We start from the raw sequence: 24,859 nt of genomic DNA on the forward strand, positions 1-24,859 counted from the left end.
AAGCTGAGCTTGTAGCTCAGTGAACCCCTGAGTTCAGTCCCCTGATACTGCTCAAAAAGGGTTGAGGCTGTTTAAAAATCATCCTTGTTATTATCAATTGGTTTGTATTTTAGGGTTTTTAAAAGTCATTTTCTAAAAAGAAATGAAATCTTATATTTGGGGACTGTATAAATTTATTTTAGACTTTTTGATTATATTGAACAAAATCTAATTTCAGATTTATCTCCCTTTAATATTTTTTTTGTTCATAGGTCTCAAAGAGCTTTTTATTTTAGTAAATGTGGACTTTTTTTAATTTAGTAAATGTAATGTATTAGCTATATTAAGGTTATTTATGTGTGGATGTGCTATAAAGTTGGATGTCCAATTTTATTATAGGTCTCTTTTTACTTTGTTTGGGATGGATATTTTTTCAGGTGATTCTTTCAGAAACAGCCAACAGGATATTCCTTGCAGAGAGTGGAAGGAAAATTTTGTCAGCTTTAATTGTGAAAGCACGAAAGGTAAACTTCTTTTGCTAGCAAGTTTTTTTATTATTATTTTCATTTAACTGAAGATTAAAGTACATTAGTTTTTTAATGGTTGAAAAGTTTTTGTAGATAGTTGCAAAGGTTCACATATTAAAAATAATCTAGGGGCTGGGGTTGTAGCTCAGTCGCAGAGCACTTGCCTATCATATATGAGGCACTGGGTTCAATCCTTAGCACCACATACAAATAAATAAAGCATAAAGGTACATCAACAACTCAAAAATATTTTTAAAAATAATAATAATCTAAAGCTGGTTGTGGTGGAGCACGCCTGTAATCTCAGCGGCTTAGGAGGCTGAGGCAGGAGGAATGTGAGTTCAAAGCCAGCCTTAGCAATAGCAAGACACTAAGCAACTCAGTGAGACCCTGTCTGTAAATTAAATATAATATAGGGCTGGGGATGTGGCTGGTGGTCGAGTGCCCCTGAGTTCAATCCCTAGTACTCCCCCAAAAAAATAACAATCTAAGCCAAGCTGTGCATAGTGACACAAATCTATAATCCCAGCAACTGGGGAAACTGAGGGAAGAGGATTGCAAGGCCAGCCCGGGCAACTTAGTGAGAACTTGTCTCAAAATTAAAAAATAAAATGGCTAGGGATGTGGCTCAGTAGTTAAGCACACCTGGGTTCAACCCCTGGTACTAAAAAAAAAAGAAAAAGAAAAAGAAAAAAAAACTAGGGATATATCTCAATGGCAGAGCATCCTTGGATTCAATCCCCAGTACCACAAAATTATCATCATCATCATCATCATCATCATCATCATCATCATCTAAACTGGACACGGTGGCTCATGCCTGTAATCCCAGCTGCTTTAGAAGCTGAGGCAGGAAGACCTCAAGTTTGCGACCAGCCTGGACAATTTAGTGAGACACTGTCTCAAAAAGGAGTGTGAAAGTAGCTAAATGATAAGTACTTACCCAAGATGCTTACCTAGGTTCAATCCCCAGCACCTCAAAATAATAGTAAAATCATCATCATCATCATCATCATCATCATCCAAAGAACATTGATTTCTACTTGGGTTGTTATTTCCTATGTATAATATCCATACTTTTTTGACTAAGTTGTTTTGCATGAATTATTCCCAATTTGCCATAAAGTTTGTGATTGTCATGGTAAGATCATCATTAGATCTGCTATTATAGCCACCACTGTTATTATGACTAATAATACCTCTTCTTTTACCTTCCTTAATCCTGTTCAGGAAGAAGGTTAAAGGACAGAATATTCAGAAATCTGGAATACAAATAGAGATGCCTCTTACCTATCTTCATAGGACTGAATAAAGTAGATACAAGGACAGAACTTCATTCAGACTATAAGGAATCACTTTATTTTATGCAGTTTGTCTAGATGATGAGAGAAAAATAAAATAAAAAGGTCCTTCCTTGAATCATTTGCATGTACTTGGTTAAGTATTAAGTAAACATAAGGTGATATTAACTACTTGTAATTCCCAGTGTAAATCTTGTGTTCTTTCTTGGCCTTCTCATAGCAGATAAAACCAGGGATTTGAACTTGAGTTCTTCCAAAACGAGAGGAACCACAAAAGCATCTCATAATGGCTGCTAAAACATATTTTCATCTTAAAGACTGACCTAAATAGGCATACATATTTGAGTAATAAACAGTTTGATTTGACTTTTTATTACCATTCTCATTCTTGACTTCTGAAAAATATTAGAAAAACAAAATAGTAAATGAAATAAATGTGCATACCTTGAAAAATTATTTCAATTCAGTTACTTAAAATAATTAAGATTCAGCAAACTTACTTGAAAAGTAACTTATTTATTTTGTAGGCTTGAGTTTAGGATTAAAATGTGTTTTCATCTGCAGAATCCAAAGAAGTTTGAAGATGTTTTTGATGAAATGATGTATTTTTTAGAGCAAACTGATCACTGGGCTAGTACTGAAATGGAACTTGCTGCCAGAGGGGTAAATTCAAAATTTTTATAATTTCTAAACTTTTCTTCATTATTTGTGCATGTTTATATGAGTTGAGGCCTTTGTTTCATTGTTAAATGATAGTAAAACCAATTTTGTGGTGGTAGGGCAGTGTTCTGACAGAGTCATAAACAATAGAAACTGTACTTTTTTATACTTGGGCCAATTGTGGTAAACAACTTTTAAAAAAACCTTCGTTTCCTCTATTCACTCCTCTTTCCTTCCTCCTTTCTTTTCTACCTTCTTTCCATCTAAAAGTCAATTGGCAGTCTCCAGCAAGGCAGTAATGGTGTCCTATGCAAGTGGTTTCAGATAAGACAATAGTCTGCTCAGTGGAGCTGGGGATTGGTTACAAGAATTGAACAAATAAATTTATTGAGAAGAATCAGAGGCAGATTCTTACTGTTAGAGAAGGAAGGTATAAAAAGTCAAGATTAGAATTGGAGCTATCAGTGTGAATTTATAGATTCTAATGTATATTATTGTAGAAATAAATATAAATAGAAAAATTTGCATGTACATAAATAATATTTCCTAGCCCTGTCCATTGAGAGGATCTGGAAGCAACAATATTACAAAAAAAAAAAATTATTCTCAGCACACAGATCTTGGATTTCTAATGACCACATTCCACTAAAAACAAAATAGGACTCCTTGGGAAAATAACTTATTTCAGTGCTGAGACAGAAAGAGCACATGATAAGCCTGGAGCATCTTGTTGTAGTAGCTTAAAGAATGAATTTAAAAGGCACCAAAAGGCATTCTAAGCAGGAAAAAAACAGGTTTATAACATAGAGGCATAATTTTTCCTTCTATAGTGTTCCTTTATTCAATGAATGGGATCAGTATCCTTTCTGTTCTATAAGCCAGAAACCTCAGTCTCATCCTTTACCCTTCCCTGGTCCTCTCCCACTTTTTCATATTCATCTCTAAGTTTTGTCAATTTTATCTCTTAAATATATTTTAATTTCTTCAACTTTTCTCTATTTCTGTCTCTACTATCTTGGCCTAAGTGTCTGTTACCTTTCTTCTGACCCACCTCAGAATCTTTGTGTTCCCTGATTCCCTGCCTAGCCCCCAACTCCCACCACCACTTTACTCTTTCCATTCTCTGTTCCACTTTCTACACTGTTACCAAAATGATCTTTAAAAAATACAGTTGGAGCTGGGTGTGGTGGTGCATACCTGTACTCCCAGTGACTCAGGAGGCTGAAGCAGAAGGATCACAAATTCAAAGCCAGCCTCAGCAACTTAGCAAGGTCCTAAGCCACGTAGTAAGACCCTGTCTCAAAATAAATAAATAAAAAGTGATGGGGATGTGGCTCAGTGGTTAAGCACCCCGGGTTAGATCACGAGTACAATCAATCAATCAATCAATCATGGGTCTCTCTCTTCTATCATCCCCAATCCCATCCTGCACCCCAAATATTGTGAGAATGAAATGGAATCTCATTCACATGGGCCATAAATCCCTGCAGGATCCAGCCTTTCATTCTTGGATCTTGCCACTCTCTTGTAGAGTGCTACACCATTCTTTCAATGATTTCTTTCAATTCAACACCATTTTGTTCCTTCTCACCTTAAAGTCTCTGATAAGAATTTTTTCTACCTGGGAAGCCTCATTCCCCAAGAAAAGCTCTGTCTGGCATCCAGCTTAAAATCAAAATCTCCATTTTTGACTCTCATGTACTTTCTCATTTATTGTGCTTGTCAGAGTTTGTCATTGGATGTTTGTGAGATTATTTTGTTGCTGTTTTCCTGACTAGACAAAAGGCATCAGTTTGCTTACTGTAGAAGTCTAAGCACTTAGTCTAGCATATGTTATATAACAATCTGTATGAAGGAATGAAAATCAGGAGGTTTGTGATCTGGTGGGAAGATAAGTAGATATACTAATAACTAAGTAACAAAGTAGAATGAACATTATGGATGATCTAATGGAAGCCTGAAAAGGACTCATAAAATAAAGAGTAATGAGAAATTAATTGTACTTGATGAGATCCAGGAAGGAGCAGCTTCCATGTGAATTGTAATTTCTGGGGGTGATATTTCATATTTAACTCTTCTCTTCATCTCTGTGAGAAATACAATCAGATTTGACTCAGAAAACAGAAAACCTTGCTGTTACCCAAGTATGAAACCTTGACTCAGACTTTATTCCATCTCTCTGTAATAATAATTTATGTTTTAATTCCCAATGTAATGCAGGTGAAAAATCTAAATTTTTATGATGTTGTTCTGGATTTTATATTAATGGATTCTTTTGAAGACCTAGAAAACCCACCAACATCCATACAGAATGTAGTAAATAATCGCTGGCTGAACTCTTCCTTCAAAGAAACTGTAAGTGGAGTTAGGGATGTAGCTCAAGTGGTAGCAAGCTTGCCTGGCATGCATGAGGCACTGGGTTTGATCCTCAGCACCACATAAAAATAAAATAAAGATATTGTGACTACCTAAAAAACCTAAAAAATAAATACTTTTTAAAAAAAAGAAACTGTAAGTGGTGATTTTCCTTTCTTAGCCATTTAAATTTTATAAGAAAATGATCAGAACTGAGGAAAACAATAAAATTTACGTATATATATCTGCCTGTGGAATGACTACCGTGGAAACTGAGCTCATTCTCTGATAGTAGAATCAGATACCTATATATATATCACACCTTCAAATGAGTTTCTCCTTTTGACCCTTTTACCAGTCCTAGCCTTGATCTGGTAAACCTCATATTTCTTCAGATCTCTAAAGAAACTCAGACTTCAGATAGTTCAGGCCTAACAAAAAAATTATCTGTAATGCAAATGGCTGAAAGACTAGACTAAAATATGGAAGTTATAGTTTTTTTTAAATGACAATGTATATTTTTAAGAGGAAAATAGAGATATTTATATTCCTAAATATTATCAAAAGTTTGGAGAAGCTGGTTATGATGGCACAAGCCTGTAATCCCAGCAAATGAGGAGGCAGTGGCAGAAGGATGACAAGTTTGAAGTCAGCCTCAGCACCTTAATGAGACTGTCTAAAAATAAAAAGGCCTGGGCTGGGCACAGTGCACACGCCTGTAATCCCAGTGGCTTGGGAAACTGAAACAGGAGGATCTTGAGTTCAAAGCCAGCCTCAGCAAAAACAAGGTGCTAAGCAACTCAGTGAAACCCTGGCTCTAAATAAAATACAAAATAGGGCTGGGGATGTGGCTCAGTGGTTAAGTGCTCCTGGGTTCAATCCCTGGTACCAAAAATAAAATAAAATAAAAAGATCTGGAGATATAGTTTAGTGATAAAGTGCCCAATTTCAATCCCCAGTACAAGGTAGAGGGTGGGGGGAGCAGAAAAATAGAGAAAGAAAGAAAATTATGAGAGAAAAAATTGGCAGCTGTAAAAATAAGATAGGCTCAAGCCATATTTTATACTTTGAATATTCTCAGTCTGTTTATTATATTTAATTCTCTGACCTTGATTTTTGATGGGCTTTAAATATGCATCTAGAAGTAAGTTAGTTCCTATTGGCAGTTTCACAATTATTTTGAAATTTCCTCATTATTCATTTTTGTGTTGGGGATTGAACCCAGGGCCTTGTGCATGGTAGATAATGTAGTCTCCCACTGAATTACAACCCTAACCTTCATATTAAGTTTTAAAGTATTTTTAGTTTTTGAAGTATTTTTATAAATCTACCTTCTTCTGATTTAAATTTTTTTAATCATAGGAAGTATGTGTTCTTCATTTCTGGAATTTGTTTGGTAAAGTGACCTTCATCAAAGTTAGGTCATGCAAGAGTAGAGTCAGAATTCTTCAGAATGTGCTGAATAAGTTTATTTTATTTATTTATTTATTTATTGTTCTATCATGGTTATAATTTCATACTTCTTAAATAAAAATGTTTACTCACAAATATTTCCTTTTTTTGAAGGAAAAAGTACTACTTTGTTTCATTTTTACACATGGAACGTTTGTTTATGTATGTGCATCTATATACATATATTTTCATTTTTCCCCTCAGAATATAAGATAAGAACTCTTAAGAATTTAATTGTAATTGAAGCATCAGATTAAACCTTTTTTCTTTAGGGGTTATATATTTAAATTTTAAATTTGTAAAAATGAAGTATCTTTTTATTAAAATTTACAAGCAATATAAGGAACCTGGACTAAATAAGAAATTATAAATGGGACATTTTATTCCCCTGAACTTTGAATTATAATAAAAATCACCCTTTTCTAAAAGGAAATGTTGGTGTAGCTGTAAATTTAATCTTGTCTTTCTCTTCTGCATGTATTTAGGCTGTGGCTTCAAGTTGTTGGTCAGTGCTGAAACAGAAAAGGGAACAGATGAAGGTAAAACCCATTATTCCCTAAATTCCTGTCTTAGTGCATTTTCTGTTGCTAAAACAGAATACCTGAGACTCACTAATTTGTAAGGAAAGAAGTTTATTCAGTTCATGGTTCTGAAATGGTAAGTCTAAGATCTGCCAGCTATGCTGGTGAGATGCTTCAACTCAGGATGGAAAGCAGAACATGCAGGCCCATAGGGAAGAGGCAAAACACCAGGGACAGCCTTACTTTATAATAGTCTGTTCTCATGATAATTAATGCAGTCTGACTAGACTTGAGAAAGGCACTAATCCATCACATGGGCAGCACCTCCATGACCAAGGCACCTCCCATTAGGCCTTACCTCCCAGCACTGCTGCATTAAGAACCAAACCATAGCAGCTATTTTGTGAAACAATTTGAGGATCTTATCAATAAAATATGTCAGTTCTCATATAAGGATGGCAGCTAATAATAGGGACTATCCCTCAAGCTTGATGAGTGACTTATTGGTACTGGGTCCTTTTTTTGAATGCCTTCTCCCTTTTCCTTAATGTTCTGTATAATTCAGTGTAGCAAGTATTGAGGCATATGTGAGATTTCAACTAAAGATATTTAGGGTTAGAATAGCTCTAATAGGGCTTTTATGTTTTTTTTAATTTAATGATATTATTTTTAAAAATTAGTAATATAGTGGTCTCTCCTTCATATAATCCAACTGAGAATTAATGATTTGATTCTAATAGCTGCTTTATTTAGTTCTAGGTACTTACCCCAAAAGTCTCAAAAGTTTGTAGCCCATTTCATCCACTACATATTGCTCTCACCATACAGTACTGGTGACTAAAGACATAAACTCTGAAGTGAGATTCAGATGCTACTTATTAACAATGTGACCTTGGGCAAGTTGCTTAACCTGTGTGTGCCTCAATTCCCTTGTCTCTAAAAAGAGGATAATAATAGTATCTACCTCATAGGATTGTTTTTTGTTTTGTTTTGTTGAGACAGAATCTAGTTATGTTGCTAAGGCTGACTTCCAACTTGGTTATCCTCCTTCCTCAACCTCCCAAGAAGCTGGAATCAAAAAGTGTGCTACCACACCCAGTTCCTCATGGGATTTGTTGTGAATATACAATGTAAAGTGCTCAATAGTGCTTAGCATAGTGCATTATGCAAATATTGCCCGTTTCTATATTATTTGCTCAAGGACCTGTAATATTTTATCATCCATATTTTTAATTCAGTATTTATTAACCTTGATAATGCCAGGAATGTAATCCTCAAAATATCTTCAGTACGTGCTGTTAGAAATAATTTTAGTTGGAGGTGGAATTGTAGCTCAGGTGCAAGGCCCTGAATTCAATCCCCAGCACCACCAAAGAAAGAATTCCAGAGACCCTATATTTGAATAATTCTTATTTCAGATTTTTCCAGAAGCCCTATATTTTAAACAGGTTCTGCATTAGTCCATTTGTCATCTTTTGTGTTGTTACCAAAGTACCCAATAAGAATAACTTAGAGGAGGGAAAGTTTATTTGGGGCTCACAATTTCAGTGGTCTCAGTCCATAGATGGCCAACTCCATTTCTCTGGGCCTAAGATGAGGCAGAGACATCTTTTAGACATTATCAGGGAAGGACCTAGCTCAAGGTGGGATTAGGAAGATTGGGGTACGGGCCCCACAGGGAACATGCACCCTTTAGGACATACCCCAGTGACCTATTTTCTCCAGCCATGCCCCACCTGTTTACAGTTACCACCTCGTTAATCCATTCAAACTAGGGTGAGACTGATTAGGTGACAGCTCTCACAGTCTTAATTATTTCACTTCTAAACATTCCTACAGTAACACAGGAGCTTTTGGGGGGATACCTCACATTCAAATCATAACGTGTTTCCTAAATGATTATTATAAATGATAATGTTTGAAACTGGTTTAGCACTAGAAAACAGATTTTTGTAGACTGTGATTCTCATACTAGCTAGCACAATCATGGCAAATACCAACCATTAGCTGACCTTCAGTTTTCCCATTTGCAAAATGGAGTTAATGTCTACTTTTTAAAACTACTGTCAGTATGAAATGAGATAATATCAATGATATAACAAATTTAATTTAAACATAAAGTTAAAAGTAATCTTAAAAGATTTTAATAAGCAACAGTTTCCATAATGATAGTAATAGCATCATTACCAATAGTTCTGTTTTCTCCTCCTTTCCCTCCAATCCAGTACAGGGGATTGAGCCCAGGAACTCACACTTGCTAGGCAAGTACTCAACCACTGCACTACATCACCAGCCCTGTTTCCTACTTCTTAGAGTAAATACCATGCTTCATTCTAGTCTTCTTTCAATATCCACAAATACCTATAAATCTCACCTTTGGAAGAACTATTTTCTATGTATGGAATGTAAAACTTCCCTTTATACTTAAATAAATCTAATCTACTATTGAGTTCGGCTCTCAATGTTCCTTGCCAAAGTGAATCTTTTCTGTTTGAGCCCACACTAATTTCTCACTTCTCGAACTCCTAAAACACTTGAGTCTGTATCATTTAGAATTTTAATATATGTAGAACATGTTTTAGACTAGAATAAACTCAGTAAATGCCTGATAACTTTCCATCCTTCACCACTAGCTAGCTGGTATGCTGTAGCTGGTTGTTTAACATCCCAAATATCACTTTTCACATACTTACAATGATGGTAACATGATCTGTTTTGCCAAGAATGTTTTAGCAAACTAACTAGAATGTAGCATACTATCCAGAATACAGTGGATACTCTTTGTTAAATGATAACTGCTGCTGTCATGTTTTTTAAACTGAGGTTTAAAAGATTGTCCTGGAGACTGTAAAATAAAAAACAACTCCTCCAAAAGACAGAATTTTTTTAATATTTATTTTTTAGTTGTAGTTGGACACAACACCTTTATTTCACTTGTTTATTTTTGTATGTGGTGTTGAGGATCGAACCGAGGGTCCCTCACGTGCGAGGTGAGCACTCCACCACTGAGCCACAACCCCAGCCCCAAAAGACAAAATCTTAAGGCATAATTATCCCAATCAGTGCTTTATGACAGATCCCACAGGATGATATTTAACAAAGGACATTCAGAAAGTTATTAATAAACAGTTTCCTAAAACATAAACATATGTATTGATATTTCATAAGAAGAAGCAATTACACAATTCAATTTTTAATATTGGATTTCTTAACTAAAGGTTAGGGGTCTAGTAAAAATAACTTAATAACTAATCATTTGAACTCTTTTTAATCTTTTTCATTAATACCATTAAGTGATTTAGTAAGGCTTTTAAATACTCAAGAATACTCCTAAAGTTTATATGGCTAAGGAACTGTAACATTCTTGTTTTTGCTTATTTACAACACAGCATGATTGCTTTCTTTTTTTTTTAAAGATTTTTTCCTTAAAAAATTTTTTTCAGTTGTAGATAGACACAATACCTTTATTTAATTTGTTTATTTTCATATAGTGCTGAGGATTGAACCCAGTGCTTCATACATGCTGAGCCACAACTCCAGCCCCATGATTGGTTTTGTTTGTTTGTTTTAATGAAGTACAGATTGAGCATCCCTAATTTGAAAATGAAAAATTCAAAATGCTCTCAAATTGAAACTTTCTGAGAGCTGACATGATGGTACAAGTAGAAATTTTCACAATGTATTTCATGTGACAGGTTGCAGTCAAAATGAAAGTACACCAAAAATATTGTGAAAACTTACTTTCAGGCTGTGTTTATAAGGTGTGTATAAAGTACAAATGAATTTCAAGCGTAAACTTCCATTCTATCCCCAAGATATCTCATTATGTATATTCACATATTCTAAAATGTAGCCAAGTGTGGTGGTGCATGCCTGTTATCACAGCTGCTCAGGAGAAGGAGGCAGGAGGATCACAAATTCAAGGCCAGCCTTTGCAACTTAGCTAGACCCTCTCTCAAAATAAAAAGGGCTAGGGATTTAGATCAGTGGTAAAGCACCCTCAGGATTCAATCCCCAGTTCCAAAAAATAGAGAAGAGGGGATTGGGGAGAGAAAGAAAGAAAAACCACTTTTCTCAGCATATCTGGAATACTACTGGTTAGGATATGAAATCACTCTTTGACTCTGAAAGTTACTTCTAAGTTTATTAATTTTTTTAATAGACTGACTCATGATTGACTCTTGGCTTACCCTCAAAAAGAGCTGATCATATAATAGATAACAATTTCAGTTTCTCTGCTAGAGGAAGTAAGTACAAGACAAAATAACTATTCTTTTTTTACTTCCCAACAGATCCCAGATGGATTTTTTGCCCATTTTTATGCCATTTGTGAGCACATAAGCCCTGTCCTCGCTTGGGGCTTTTTGGGTCCTAGAAATTCTCTTTATGATTTATGTTGCTTCTTTAAGGTATGTTCAGTCATTGATATATTGATTTATTGCTTTTTTAGTGAATCAAAAAGTGGATAAGGGGGCTGGGGTTGTGGCTCAGCAGTAGAGTGCTTGCCTATCATGTGTGAGGCACTGGGTTCAATCCTCGGCACCTCATAAAAATAAAATAAAGGTTATTGTGTCCACCTACCACTAAAAAACAAATATTTTTTTAAAAAAGGGATAAGGTTTTATTCTGTTTTGGTTTTGCTTGTAGAAGAAAGAATTTTATTTAAATGTGAAGTTATACAGGTTACCTAAATTCAGGTGACCAATTTGAATTAGTGACATTTTATAGTAATGTTGTTATTAAAATGAACCAGTGCTTTATAGATTTGGTGCCTTAGTGTAGAATAGGTTCACTGAGTCCATTCGCCTTATCAATTCTTTCTGTCATGGTCTTGCATGGTGTTACAGTGTTACAGTGGAATTCATGTAGTTTGTTCTTCATGCCTAGATACTTGAAATTTATAAACAAGCGATATTTTTATTGCAGTAAGTTATTTTCTCCCCACTTTTTAAAAATTGGTGCATTGTAATTGTTCATACTAATGGGATTTGATGGTCCATATTTGTATATGTACACAATACACAATATAACAGTACAATTTATCCAATATAATTTGTTCCAAGCATTTTCCCCCTCCTAGTGCAGTAAGTTCTGATATGAACGATAAAATCCAAGTTGTGAGAAATAACATGGGAGTTTAAAGTTGTATCCTAATGTCAGACGATTATGTTTGCCAAAACACACAGTAAAGTTCATTGAAGAATTATCTCTTCGGCAAAGTGCCAAAGGAGTGTCTCTATTCAATAAGGTGTAGGCTGAGTTTCAAGGAGCAATTAAAAGTAAACATAATTGAATATGAATTTTAAAGTTTGGGTGTTTCATTATATATTCATTTTTGAATTAAGTTACTATGTTTATGTGCTATTGATACAATATTTGTATAAATAATTTAGGAAATGTTTATTTTACTGTCATTTAGAACTCATTAATTTTTAACTAGGTTACTTGCCCTCCCAGATGTAATGTATGTATTTTAATTGAAAAAATTGAGCTTCGAATTAAATCTGTCATTAATGAACAGTCTGACTTAGGGGAAAAATAATCCTTTTGTCTATAAAATGATGGGACTTCACAGGTTGATTGCTAATTACCCTTGTGAATATAAAAATCCAATGAACCTATATGTCTTCTTAGTACTTAATATTTGATTTCTAGAGGATATAAATTATATATTCCTGCTTTTTTCTTTGGAATTACTTTCTTTTCATCATGACCTTGCAATTGAAATTTACAATTTATAGTATACTTAATAGTAGTATACTATTAAAAAGAATAGTATACTACCCATTTAAATAAATGTACTTAAATGAGTGTCGGGGGTTAGGGATTTAGCTCGGTGGCACAGTTTTTGCCTAGCATGCTTGAGGCCTGAGTTTGGTCCTTAGGCCTGGGGGGAGGGGGAGATGAGTTTCAAAATAAGTATCAACTTAGGTAAAATATTCTTCTAGGTCTTTCTCCGATTTGAGGCCTGAATTTATTTTTATTTTTTGTGTCTTAAGGGGTTTTGTACAGAAGAATGCACATTTAATAATTATTTATGATTATTGAAAATAGTTTATTCTTCTCCTAAAGTAGTACCAGTACTCAGAGGAAACAATGAAGGAAAGGCTAATAAATAGCCCCTCACATTTATACATGCTTTAGGGTTTGCAGGCACTTCTCTTAGATTTCTTTTTAATCATTATATCAGCCCTGAGTAGTAAATTAGATGGGTGGTATTATCTTATATTTATCTGTCAAAAAGAAAATGGGACCCAAAAAAAGGTTACATGGCTTGTTCAAGGTCCCTTTTCCAATGAGATGTGAAATCATCCCTGGAGTTCAGATGTTCTGACTCCTGATATAATGCTAGTTATAATGTTAGTAACTCTTTAGATTTAATATAATTTTGGTCTAATACATGCCAATTTGTTTTGTGTTCATTCTCCAGAATCAAGTTATTTTCTTTCTCAAAGACATTTTTGATTTTGAGAAGGTGCGCTATTCAAGTATAGAGACTTTGGCTGAAGACCTCATGCAGTTACTCATTCGCCGCATGGAACTTTTAATGGCCTATCTTGGAGCAGATGCCCTGAGACACACGAGTAGCTGTTTAAGTGGTCATGGTCATGTTATATCCAGTGGGCTATTGGAAGCCAAAGTACAATAAGTACCATAAGAATCATACATTTTGAGAGTGGTATAAAATATTTTAAGGTAACTATTGATTTTGTAATATGTATTACAGAATTGGTGGATGTGGACTCAGGGAGGGGAAAAAATCTAGTAAAGAATGAATGAATAAGTACTGTACTTATACAGAAATTCTTTGCATCCCTGTGTAGTATATTCAGAGCAGCTTTTTAATAATCTAGGTAGTAATTTAAGTTGTGAATTGTGAATTCTATAGGAATATTGCTTAATTTGAAGCCAATACTTGGGAGTTAATTGATTTATCATCTTCAAGCTGTCAGAAATGTCCAGTGTCATACTTAAAAGGTTTGTTTTTATTCTTTGCACCTTGAAAATATACATTTTAGCCAAGTCCTTCATGGTCCACATATGCAAGAATATATTACAACACCTTTGTGGTCCATACATAGAAGAATATATTACTCCTAGTGTCAATATGTTTAACTGCCTGAAAACGTGTTTTTTAACTGTAAAGTTATTCATTTGTTAGATCAAATTTAGGCAGTAGTGGCATTTAATGTGTACTGCTTATATTATTGCCTGTATGTTTGTTTATGTATTTCAATCAGAGAAATTGTAATCACTGAGTATCAATATAAAACATTTAGATGAATTGACACTTGAGAAGTTTACAACTTGTAACTTTATGTTAGATTAATTGTAGTTTCCAAAATATGTTAACTGTTGGTCCTATGAATTACAATACAGAGACTGAAGTACTTTAATCTTTTAATAGTTAGAACATTTTTCTCTTGAATTAATATTGATTCAAAAGATAGCATTTGTTTACTAAGAAAAGCAATTTAAAACATACCCTTTATAAATGTAATTTTGAGACTGACTCCCAACACCTGAGGTATTCAAACTTGGTAACAGTAAAATAATTTCTCTTTTATTCTTCCACAAAACAAGTTTTTAGTTACTCTCATAGGGGACTCAGCACACTGGGAATTTGTTATAGTATGCCCATATTTTTAAGATGTTCATACTTTGAGTCATAGGTTTTTTTGTTGTTATTCTTTGTTTGTAGTGCTGGGATTGAACTCAGGGGTGCTTTACCACTGAGCTACATTCCTAGCCCTTTTTTAAAAAAAATATTCTTATTTTGAGGCAGAGTCTCGCTAAGTTGCTGAGGCTGGCCTTGAACTTGAGATCCTCCTGTCTCAATCTCCCAAGTAGCTGGATTACAGGCATAAGATACTGCACCCCACTGAATCTTGGTGAGGTTTTAAAGAATTTTTTTTCTTTTTTTTCCTCTGATAAAGAACAAAATATTTTTAATGATATGGAAGTATATTCTGTGTCCTCTATGACAAATGTATGAACAAGTGGGTTGTTCTTGAGTGAGGCTTTTCAGAGTGTATTAGATATTTTTAGAATTGCATTAATTTTGTTCCTAAGTCATATACCACTTGTTTGGAGTGGCTGACTCTATCAGTGGGTTAAATTTGTTGCTTTTGCTCCCTGAAGTGGTCTTTATACATTTTAGGAGTGAATTACACAAAAGGATCTAAAATGCATTTTTTAAAAATGCATTTTTAGATTAAAGTGCCTAGTTTCAGATTAATGAATAGAAAATGAAAAGTGAAAAGGAATAATTTTTAAGTATTAAAATTTATAAGCCACAATAATTTAAATCAATTACAAAATATGAAATTCAGAATCATACAATTTTTGCATGTACTGTATAGGTTAGAACATTAAATATATGAAATATTACTCTAATTGTTCTTGAGTATATAACTCCTTTGTGTCTTAGTTTTGTTTTGTTTTCAGTTTGGGGGATCAAACTCAGGGCCTCATACATGCTAGGCAAATGCTCTGCTGCTGAGCTACATCCCCAGTCCTCTTACACAGATTTTTAAATTAATAATTGCCTATTCATAATTCTCACTGATGGAGGAGTATTAGAAGTACGAAAATGGAAAATTCCATTATATAACATTTTACTTTTCATTTAGTATTGAGTTTTTTCACCCTCTTGTTGAGGTATCACTGGCTTTGAATGATGCACACATACACATATGTGCGTGTGTTCATTCCCATTACCTCGTGGGCAGGGCAGTTATCACTTCTACTAATTTACTCAACTGAGGCTAAATGTTTTATGCCATGATTTTTATTTATGAACAAAAGCTATGAGTGAACTTACTATTTTATTTAAGAAAGATACTGTTTGAACTCAATTTGGAAGAATTGCACTGTTTAATAATGCTGCTATTAGATAACCATGGGGAATTTATTTCATCAGACAAGGTGAATGGAGTTCTAGGAGATATTTGGGTCTCTCCTCTCCTCTCCCCTCCCCCATACCACCACCTCACATTTCAATTTATTAAATCAGAAAAAATTGACCATCTTCAGGAGGTTAATTTTTCAAATTCAGTGCTTGATTTTGATGATTAGTTTTTGATCAGTTCTGTAGCTACAACATTACAAAGAAGCTTTCTTTGTGGCCTTTTAACAAAAGGGATAAGAGTAACCAAATAGAATTTCAGGGCAGTAAATGTAGGAAAAGTCTATTGTATGTGAAGAAACATGACTTTTTTGAAAAGTAAACATTTTCTAAAAAGAATATTTCTGACTGCAGAAGGGTACTGAGATATACATGCCTCTTTTTATTTGCCTTAAAACTGGATTAAGCAGCAAAGGCAATGCTTTAAAAAATAAAATAACACTTAAATTAGTCTAAAGCCTTTCAGGGTAAAACCCATCAACTTACTCCTGGTGGTATTGTCAGGAAAGTACAGTTAACCACCATGAGTCCCTTCATTCACTCCCTTCTATGTAAGTTAAAACAGGGCCTTGGATTAGTCAGTTCTGAGAAAATGGCTTTTCCTCCTCTTTTCTGGAAGAAAAAAATAAGTGTTCAGATGATTTACATGTTACTTTTTAAAAAATTTTTCTAGTTTGGTTTGTCTGCATTTCTTTTTTTTTTTTTTTTAAACATCTAACAAAGTAGTTACTTTTTACCCAGAGGTTAACGATATGTTACTAAAATGTCAAAATTGAACTAACTTTTTAAAAGCTAAGTTTTTCATATTGTTATAGTCAGCTCCAAAGAACTTTCTCTTTCTCATAAAGTAGCATTCAATCATTTGCATCCATTTAGAATCAGTTTTATTAATTTGTTGTTAGATGACTGTAGAAAGTATTTACAAATGTTTCTTGCCTTAAGATGTAATATTTTCTACTTATTCCCAAAAGAGTTATTATTTGCATTACAAAGGAATTATTAGTTTATTGTTCCTTTAAGCCTAGGAAACAGGAATGCCAAAGTAACATTTAATGTACTTCTCTGTGAAATTTCATAATCAGAAATTTTTAAATATGTTTATAACCCATTTGCTTTTATTTTAATATGCACATGTATTTAGAAATTGGTTGGGTTGTAAATTTCAAAGTGACTGTAAGAATTAGGCTGAATTCAATTTTTTTTTTACTTGGATAAATCAGATTAATATAAGTATGTGAGATTTAATAAAAATTTATATTATCTGTGAAAAATGGAAATAAGGACATCTTTACCTTGTTCCTAATGGTTATGTCACTGTTTTGGTCTAGTTTGAGAACAACCTGTTTTAGCTTTACTTGGTTGATATCAGTAAATGTATTTATTTCTTAAATGTAAGAACTGAATTAATTTGTGTAAAAATAAAACACTACAGTAACAGAAAAAAATAGCATTGGCTCTTTAGCCAAAATAAGCACTATGACATGGATGTATTTCTATAACTGCCAAATAAAAAAGTGATTGTACACCTAGGAAATGTATTGCGTACTTTAAACAATGTTTATATATAATTGGAAGGTCACAATTGTCTCATTAAACTCTACGCTATGAGAGCTTTCCATCTGTATATCACCACATATATACATATATGTGTGTGTGTGTGTGTGTGTGTGTATATACACACACACACACATAGAGAACATAGACAGCTGTAGAAGCATTGAAATTGAATGTAAAGATGTGTCTCTTTATGTACTAATGTGGGGAAAAAGGGTAGTTTTGTGATGAATAAAGTCAAAGTACTTGTGTTTTAATTAAAGTGTTGCAGTGGGTAATGCCATCAAGCATAATATAAATTTATCAAACTGATACATGTGCATCCATCCCTCTTCAGATTTCAACCTCCTTTCTCCTGACATCTTGAGAAGGGTTTAGATACATTTAGTCAAAGGAGAGAGATGCTGCCAACAGATGGCAGAAAGGATTCACCTGGACACAAAAACACTATTCTTAATTTGAGACTTTAAACAAATAGGTTTGTTATAAAGTAATTAAGCATATGTTACATAGATAAATAGGTAGTTATATAATTATGCAGTCAGTTATTTATTTATTTATTTATTTATTTATAGTGCTGGGATTAAAACCAGGGTCTCTTGAATGCTTGAACACTCTCCAGCTGAGCTGCATACTAGCCATTATGTAAAAAAAAAAAAAAAAAAAAAAAGTTTCAAACTTTTCAACTGAAGTATATTACTTAATAAGCAAATCATACAAATGTTGAGTCTTTCCATTCTGGTTATAGGGTTAGAGTAGAATGGGGACCCAAATTGGTATTTCTGTCTCATTTACTGTTTTCCATGTCATTTCTGTCATATTCTTTGTTGTCTCATGCATCCTCTTTGATCCTACTGTCTGAACTTAATATTTTGCCCTTTAAACATCTCTCTCTGAATTCTTATGTGCATATAAAATGCTTCTCTGCAAGCATCTCGCTATTCTGTTATAACATTATTTGTAGGATTTATTTTTATTTTTTTATCCACTGTCTTTTTTACTGTTCTTATGCTGCTTTTGACTTGTTTTTTTCTTTAGTGTTTTTTCCTATTCCCTATGTTCTCTGATTCCTTACCCTGCCACTTTTTTCCCCTTGATCCCTTGCTGTCCTATGCTATTGATATTTCTGATCAGGCCGCACAAACTCTTTGGTCTGCTGAAGTTCTAAACAGTGAAAAATCACACAGTAACCTTCATCATTTGGGCAGGGATGGGCTGGATTTCAGAAGAGAAAAGAAAAAGAGCAAACCTTCCTTCTATGACACTTTTTATTCTTTACTTAAAAGCCACAGCAAAGCAACTGATACATCAAATATCTCCTCAGCATTTTGCTTTTTTATGTGTGTCATAGAAGCCTTTCACAAAGTACATTTATATATAGGAAATTACAGGACTGATAATTTGCTATGTTTGAAATAACACCATAGTTCTTGACTCTAGAGAAGCATTTTACCATCTGAAAGCAATTGGAATATATAACTTATCAAACTTTGTAAATTGTTTTTAGTAATACTTAGAGAAAACTTATCAAACTTTGTAAATTGTTTTTAGTAATACTTAGAGAATGGTTCCAGTAACTTTGAAAAAGTATGAAGTATTTTCCAGGTGTGGTGGTGCATGCCTGTAATCCCAGTGACCCAGGATGCTAAGGCAGGAGGATTGCAAATTCAAGGCCAGCCGTAGCAACTTATTGAGGGCCTAAGTAATTTAGCAACACACTGTCTCAAAATAAAAAGGGCTGGGAATGTGACTCAGTTTGTTAAGCTCCCCTAAGTTCAATCCACAGTACTAAAAAATAAAATAAATGATGGGGATGTAGCTTAATGGTAGAATGCCCCTGGGTTCAGTCCCCAGTACCAAAGAAAAAAGAAAAAAAAATGAAGTACTTAATATGTGATATAAAGTAGGTTAAAGCAAATATTTCCTTCCCTTTTTTTCTCCTTTGTTTGAGACAGTCTCACTGTGTTTCCCAGACTGGTTACAAATTCCTGGGCTCAAGTGATCCTCCTTCATCAGCTTCCTGAGTAGCCTCTTTCACCACTCCTGGCTTTTAGGACCATCATGGCCTCAAGACCTTTAGTTAGCAGGAATGGCATGATGACCCTACTTTGGGTACAATCAGAGAAGTAAAAAATTGTGCTCTATCTGTATACAATGAATCAAAGAGCAGTCTATTGTCATGTATAACTGATTAGAATGAATAAATAAATAAATGAAGATCTTTAGTTAAAATATGGATTCACTGGATATTCCAAGATATCTTGGTCCAAAAACTACACCCTTAAGTCATTTTCTGGGATTTCTAGTCCCTTACTTTTGTTTTTCTTTCATTACCCTTTTTTTTCTTTTGTTCTTTTAAATATTGTTGTTGTTGGACACAATAGCTTTACTTATATTTTTAATTTTTATGTGGTGCTGAGGATCGAATCCAGTGCCTCATACATGCTAGGCAAGCGCTCTACCACTAAGCTACAGCCCCAGCTCCTGTTTCATGGCCCTTTTAAAGGAGAAAACAACTTAGATATGAAAGCAATGAGTACGTAATCTCCCTAGGTTTTACTAAGCTTGTACCCAGTCTTTTTGTACATGTCCTCGCCACACCTAGGTTGATGGTAATTTTTGTAAGCTATTTGCCTTTATTAAGTCTTTTCAAAGCATTCAACTTAGGTCTTATAAAGATTATAACAGTCTTTTAACTTTAATACATGATTTCAAAGGGGGCCAGGAGTATAGCTCAGTGGTACAGAACTTGCCTAAAATGTTTTTTAACATTCTTGATTTGATCCCAGCACCATGAAAAAAAGAAAAAGCTCTGATACAGTCAAGATTGACAACAAATTCAGCTGGTTCATGATAGATATGTCAGGAATATTTATACAATTTGACAAATCTTGGATTTCTTGTAATTTTCTCAAATTTAGCCTATTAAAACTTAGCCCCTGACCACCCCTGCCAGCACTACCAGTCTTCCCCTCTGAGTGAATGACAGCTCTCTTCTTCAGTTCAAGAGCCAAAAACCTCTTTTCATTTCACTTCATAGCCTGTTACAAGTTCTACCTAAAAATGTACCAAGAAAAAAAAATGAGCCAAGCCATATGTCACTACCTTCACAGCTATCACCTTGATTCATATCCCTATTATCCCACATCCTGATTCCTGTGGAAGTCTCTCAATTGCTTCCTCACTTGTCCCATTTAGTAAATTTTCAGCACATCAGCTGAGATGAACATGTTACAAGCAGTCATGTCACCAGTTTGTTCAAAACCCACCATGGCCACCCATCTTAGAGTAAAAAGCAAAGTCCTTACACTATACAAAAAGGGTTTTTTTTAAAAAATATTTTTTAGTTCTCAGTGGACACAACATCTTTGTTTGTATGTGGTGCTGAGGATCGAACCTGGGCCGCACGCATGCCAGGCGAGCGCGCTACCGCTTGAGCCACATCCCAGCCCTACAGAAAGGGTTTTACCCTCATCCCCTGCCCCAGCCCACCTCTTGTTATTTTACTCTTCATGTACTCAAGCTTCACCCACACAAGCCTCCTTGGTCCTTCTCTGGGCCTTTGTACCTCTCCTTGGTCCAGTCTTCAGATGTTTACATGGCTCACTGCCTGCTACAGTCTGGATATGGTTTACAATATTCAAAAGTTCATGTGTTGTGGACTGGGATTGTGGCTTAGCGGTAGAACACATGCCTCACTTGTGTGAGGCACTGGGTTCAATTCTCAGCACTGCATATAAATAAATGAATAAAAACTGAAAGATTCATATAAAAAAAAAGTTCATGTGTTGGAAGTTTGGTCCCCATACAATGTTAAGAGGTAGTGGAAACTTTAAGAGGTAGGGCTTAGTGAGAGATCATTATTGGTCCACTCTGGCTCCCTGTCTCACTGTGTGATCTCACCCTCTCCCACAAACTCTGTGCCATTGTGATGCCATCTGTCATGATGTCCTCACCAGAGCCAAACTTTGCCCTGAAACTTTGCCCTGAAACTTCAGAACTGTGAGCTAAATAAACCTCCTTTCTTTATGGTTATCTGGCCTCAGATATTTTGTTACAGTAATAGGAAATGAACTAATACATTGCCTCACTTTTAATAGTTTTACTCACTTGAGGCTTTCTCTAGTTGCTCTATCTAAACTTATAACATTCACTCCTCACCCATTCTCGATGTTCCCTACTTTCCCGCTCATTTTATAAATATTGCATATCACTAAGTACTACGAATGTCATTTATTTGCTTATCCGTCTTCTATTAGAATTTATGTTCCACGAGAATGGGAACTTAATTTTGTTCCTGCTGTATCTTCAGTATCTAAAACTGATAATTTGTTGAAAGGGTGATGAATTGGTGAGTAAGTAGGCCTTGCAGGCTGTGGGTAGTTTTCAGCATTTTTTAGAAAGAATGGAGAGCTTTTTTAATATAGTGAATCTGTTGAGAAACACAAAATTAGAAAGTTCCTATTCAGTTTTTTAAATCACAAAAATATATAGTTATAAATTGATATGAATAGAGAGGAAAAGGATGGGATGAGCACATACAGATATTGTAAACCATATCCAGACTGTAGCAGGCAGTGAGCCATGTAAACATGAGGAAGTGATATTTAAGTGGTGATTCCAAAGGATATGTGGAAGTTAGGTGAAGAATGGGGGAAGAGGATGTCATGCTGAAGGAATAACTTGTGAAAAGCCGTTCAGCCAGAATGACCATGAACTAACTAAGGCCAAGGTGAGGATACTGAAGGGAGCCCAGGGACAAGCTAAATAATACCAACCACTGATCACTATCTGTATTTAACCATTTTAATTGCCAACTTAGAGCTTCACTGAGGAATGAATATGTTACCTGTCTTTTTTTTATTTGTTCTTTTTAGTTATATGTGAAAGTAGAATGTATTTTGACATATTATACATACATGGCATATAATTTCCCATTCTTGTGGTTGTACATGATGTGGAGTTTATTCATGTATGAACATAGGAAAATTATATTCCATTCATTTTACTTTTTTCTATTCCCATCCTCCTTCTCTTCCCTTCATTCACCCTTGTCTAATCCAAAGTACTTCTATTCCTCCCCACCCCCAGCCTTCTTGTGTGTTAGCATCCGTATATCAGAGAGAACATTTGGCCTTTGTTTTTTGGGGATTGGCTTATTTCACTTAGCATGATAGTCTCCAGTTCCGTCCATTTACCAACAGGTGCCATGATTTCATTCCTCTTTATGGATGAGTAGAGCTAGGGTTGTGGTTCTGTGGTAGAGCCAGCACTTGCCTAGCACGTGTGAGGCATTGGGTTCAATTCTCAGCACCACATATAAATAAGTAAATAAAATAAAGAAAATAATTATTCCATTGTGTATCTATACTGGATTTTCTTTATCCATTCATCTGTTGAAGGGCACCTAGTTTGATTGCCTTACTCATCTTAAAAGAATTTTCATCCTGTTAAACCTTTATCTCTCACCGTGCACAAAACTCAACTCAAAGTGATCAAGGACCTAAGAATTACCAGAGACCTTGCACCTAATAGAAGAAAAAGTAGGCCCAAATCTCCATTATGTGGGATTAGGCCCCAACTTTCTTAATAAGACACCCATAGCGCAAGAATTAAAACCAAGAATCAATAAATGGGATGGATTCCAACTAAAAAGCTTCTTCTCAGCAAAAAAAAAAAAAAAAATCAGTGAGGTGAATAGGGATCCTGCAGCTTGAGAGCAAGTTTTTACCACCTGCACATCAGATAGAGCACTAACTCTAGGGTATATAAAGAACTCAAAAAGCTAGGCACCGAAAAAATAAATAACCCCATCAATAAATGGGCCAAGGACCTGAACAGACACTTCTCAGAAGATGATATACAATCAACAAATATATGAAAAAATGTTCAACATCTGTAGCAATTAGAGAAAGGCAAATCAAAACATCTCACTCCAGTCACAATGGCAGCTGTTATGAAGACAAACAACAATAAGTGTTGGCGAGGATGTGGGGAGAAAGGTACACTCATACATTGCTGGTGGGACTGCAAATTGGTGCAGGCAATCTGGAAAGCAGCATGGAGATTCCTTGGAAAACTGGGAGTGGAACCACCATTTGACCCAGCTATCTCTCCTCGGCCTATACCCAAAGGACTTAAAAACAGCACACTACAGAGAGTCAGCCATATCAATGTGTATAGCAGCACAATTCGTAATAGCTAAATTGTGGAACCAACCCAGATGCTCTTCAGTAGATGAACGGATAGGGAAACTTTGGTATATATACACAATGGAACAATTACTTAGCATTAAAAGAGAATAAAATCATGGCATTTGCAGGTAAATGGATGGAGTTGGAGAATATAATGATAAGTGAAGTAAGCCAATCCCCAAAAAACAAAGGCTGAATGTTTTCTTTGAGGATGCTGGCTCATAATGGCAATGGCGGGAGCATGGTAGGAATGGAGGAACTTTAGATAGGGCAAAGGTGAGGGAGGGAGCAAGAGGGTAAGAATGATGGTGGAATGAGTTATACATCATTACCCTAAGCACATTTATGAAGACACGAATGGTGTGAAAATACTTTGTGTACAACCAGTGATTTGAAAAATTGTGCTCTATATGTGTAATATGAAATGAATTGCATTCTGCCATCATTTATAACAAATTAGAATAAATAAATAACTTAATAAAGAAAAAAAAAGAATTTTCATCCTGATAAATAGTGTGGGAATGGGGATGGGAAACAGATATATTTATGAGCAAAAGGTCTTTTGACATCCCTGAAATATGACCTGAGTACTGCTAGGAGCCTGAAGTTGCAAGTAGTTACCTTTGTTCTTGGTGTATCTGTCTGGATATCAGTTTGATTTTTTTTTTTAATTTAAAATGTATTAATCTCCCCCACCAAAAAAAAAATGCCTCTTCTGGATGTGTATTTCACAATCTAATATGATGTTGTCTGATGGATTTAATTCACAGGCTAGTGATCCAAGTTGAAAAAAAATGGGGGATGGCTAATACTCACAGATGCCTTTATGAACGTTTAGGAAAACCAGAGATGATTTGCCTTCAGTTAAGGAAGAGTGAAAATTACTACAAAACACACATACAAAAATTAATTATATTCTTCTTCCTTCTCCAACTTTTTTTCTATCAACTTATTGGAGTTAAAAACCAGAGCTCAAGAAAAAGAGAACAATAAACTGATGAAGTGTTCTGGGGTTGTCCAACCAGGCTCTCGGTAACAGAGAAAAGCTGATCAAAAGTCAAAGCTAGGAGTGAGCTATAGCTCCATTGCTCAGTTGGTGAAGTGCTTGCCTTGCATGCACAAGGCCCTGGGTTCAATCCCCAGCACCACAAATAACAACAACAACAATAATAATATAATAGCTTCCCTATTTGATTAGAAGTGAAAACAGGTTGCTGAGTGTGGTGGTGCACGCCTGTAACCCCAGCGGCTCAGGAGGCTGAAGGATCGTGAATTCAAAGCCAGCCTCAGCAACTTGGCCAGACACTTAGCAACTCAGGGAGACCTTGTCTCTAAATAAAATACAAAAAAGGGCTGGGGATGTGATGTGGCTCAGTGGCTAAGCGCCCCTGGGTTCAATCCCTGATAC

General features: G+C 35.0%; 1 protein-coding gene across 4 annotated transcripts in view; it reads left to right on the forward strand.

The window, feature by feature from the left end:
- The window catches only part of Miga1 (mitoguardin 1), a 73,509-nt gene extending 56,272 nt beyond the window's left edge, over positions 1-17,237 (forward strand). For 3 of the 4 annotated variants that reach the window (XM_048814107.1, XM_048814108.1, XM_048814106.1), the window contains exons 11-16: positions 417-503; positions 2,372-2,470; positions 4,688-4,822; positions 6,760-6,813; positions 11,088-11,204; positions 13,226-17,237. In XM_048814107.1, the coding sequence (XP_048670064.1) occupies positions 417-503; positions 2,372-2,470; positions 4,688-4,822; positions 6,760-6,813; positions 11,088-11,204; positions 13,226-13,444 (711 nt within the window). In that variant the 3' untranslated portion in view covers positions 13,445-17,237. The remainder of the gene's footprint in view (positions 1-416; positions 504-2,371; positions 2,471-4,687; positions 4,823-6,759; positions 6,814-11,087; positions 11,205-13,225) is intronic. The other variant, XM_048814109.1, reaches the window with a different exon arrangement.
- The last annotated feature ends 7,622 nt before the right edge of the window (positions 17,238-24,859 follow it).

This window comes from Marmota marmota, unplaced genomic scaffold (assembly GCF_001458135.2).
Source record: "Marmota marmota marmota unplaced genomic scaffold, marMar, whole genome shotgun sequence".
NCBI lineage: Eukaryota > Metazoa > Chordata > Mammalia > Rodentia > Sciuridae > Marmota > Marmota marmota.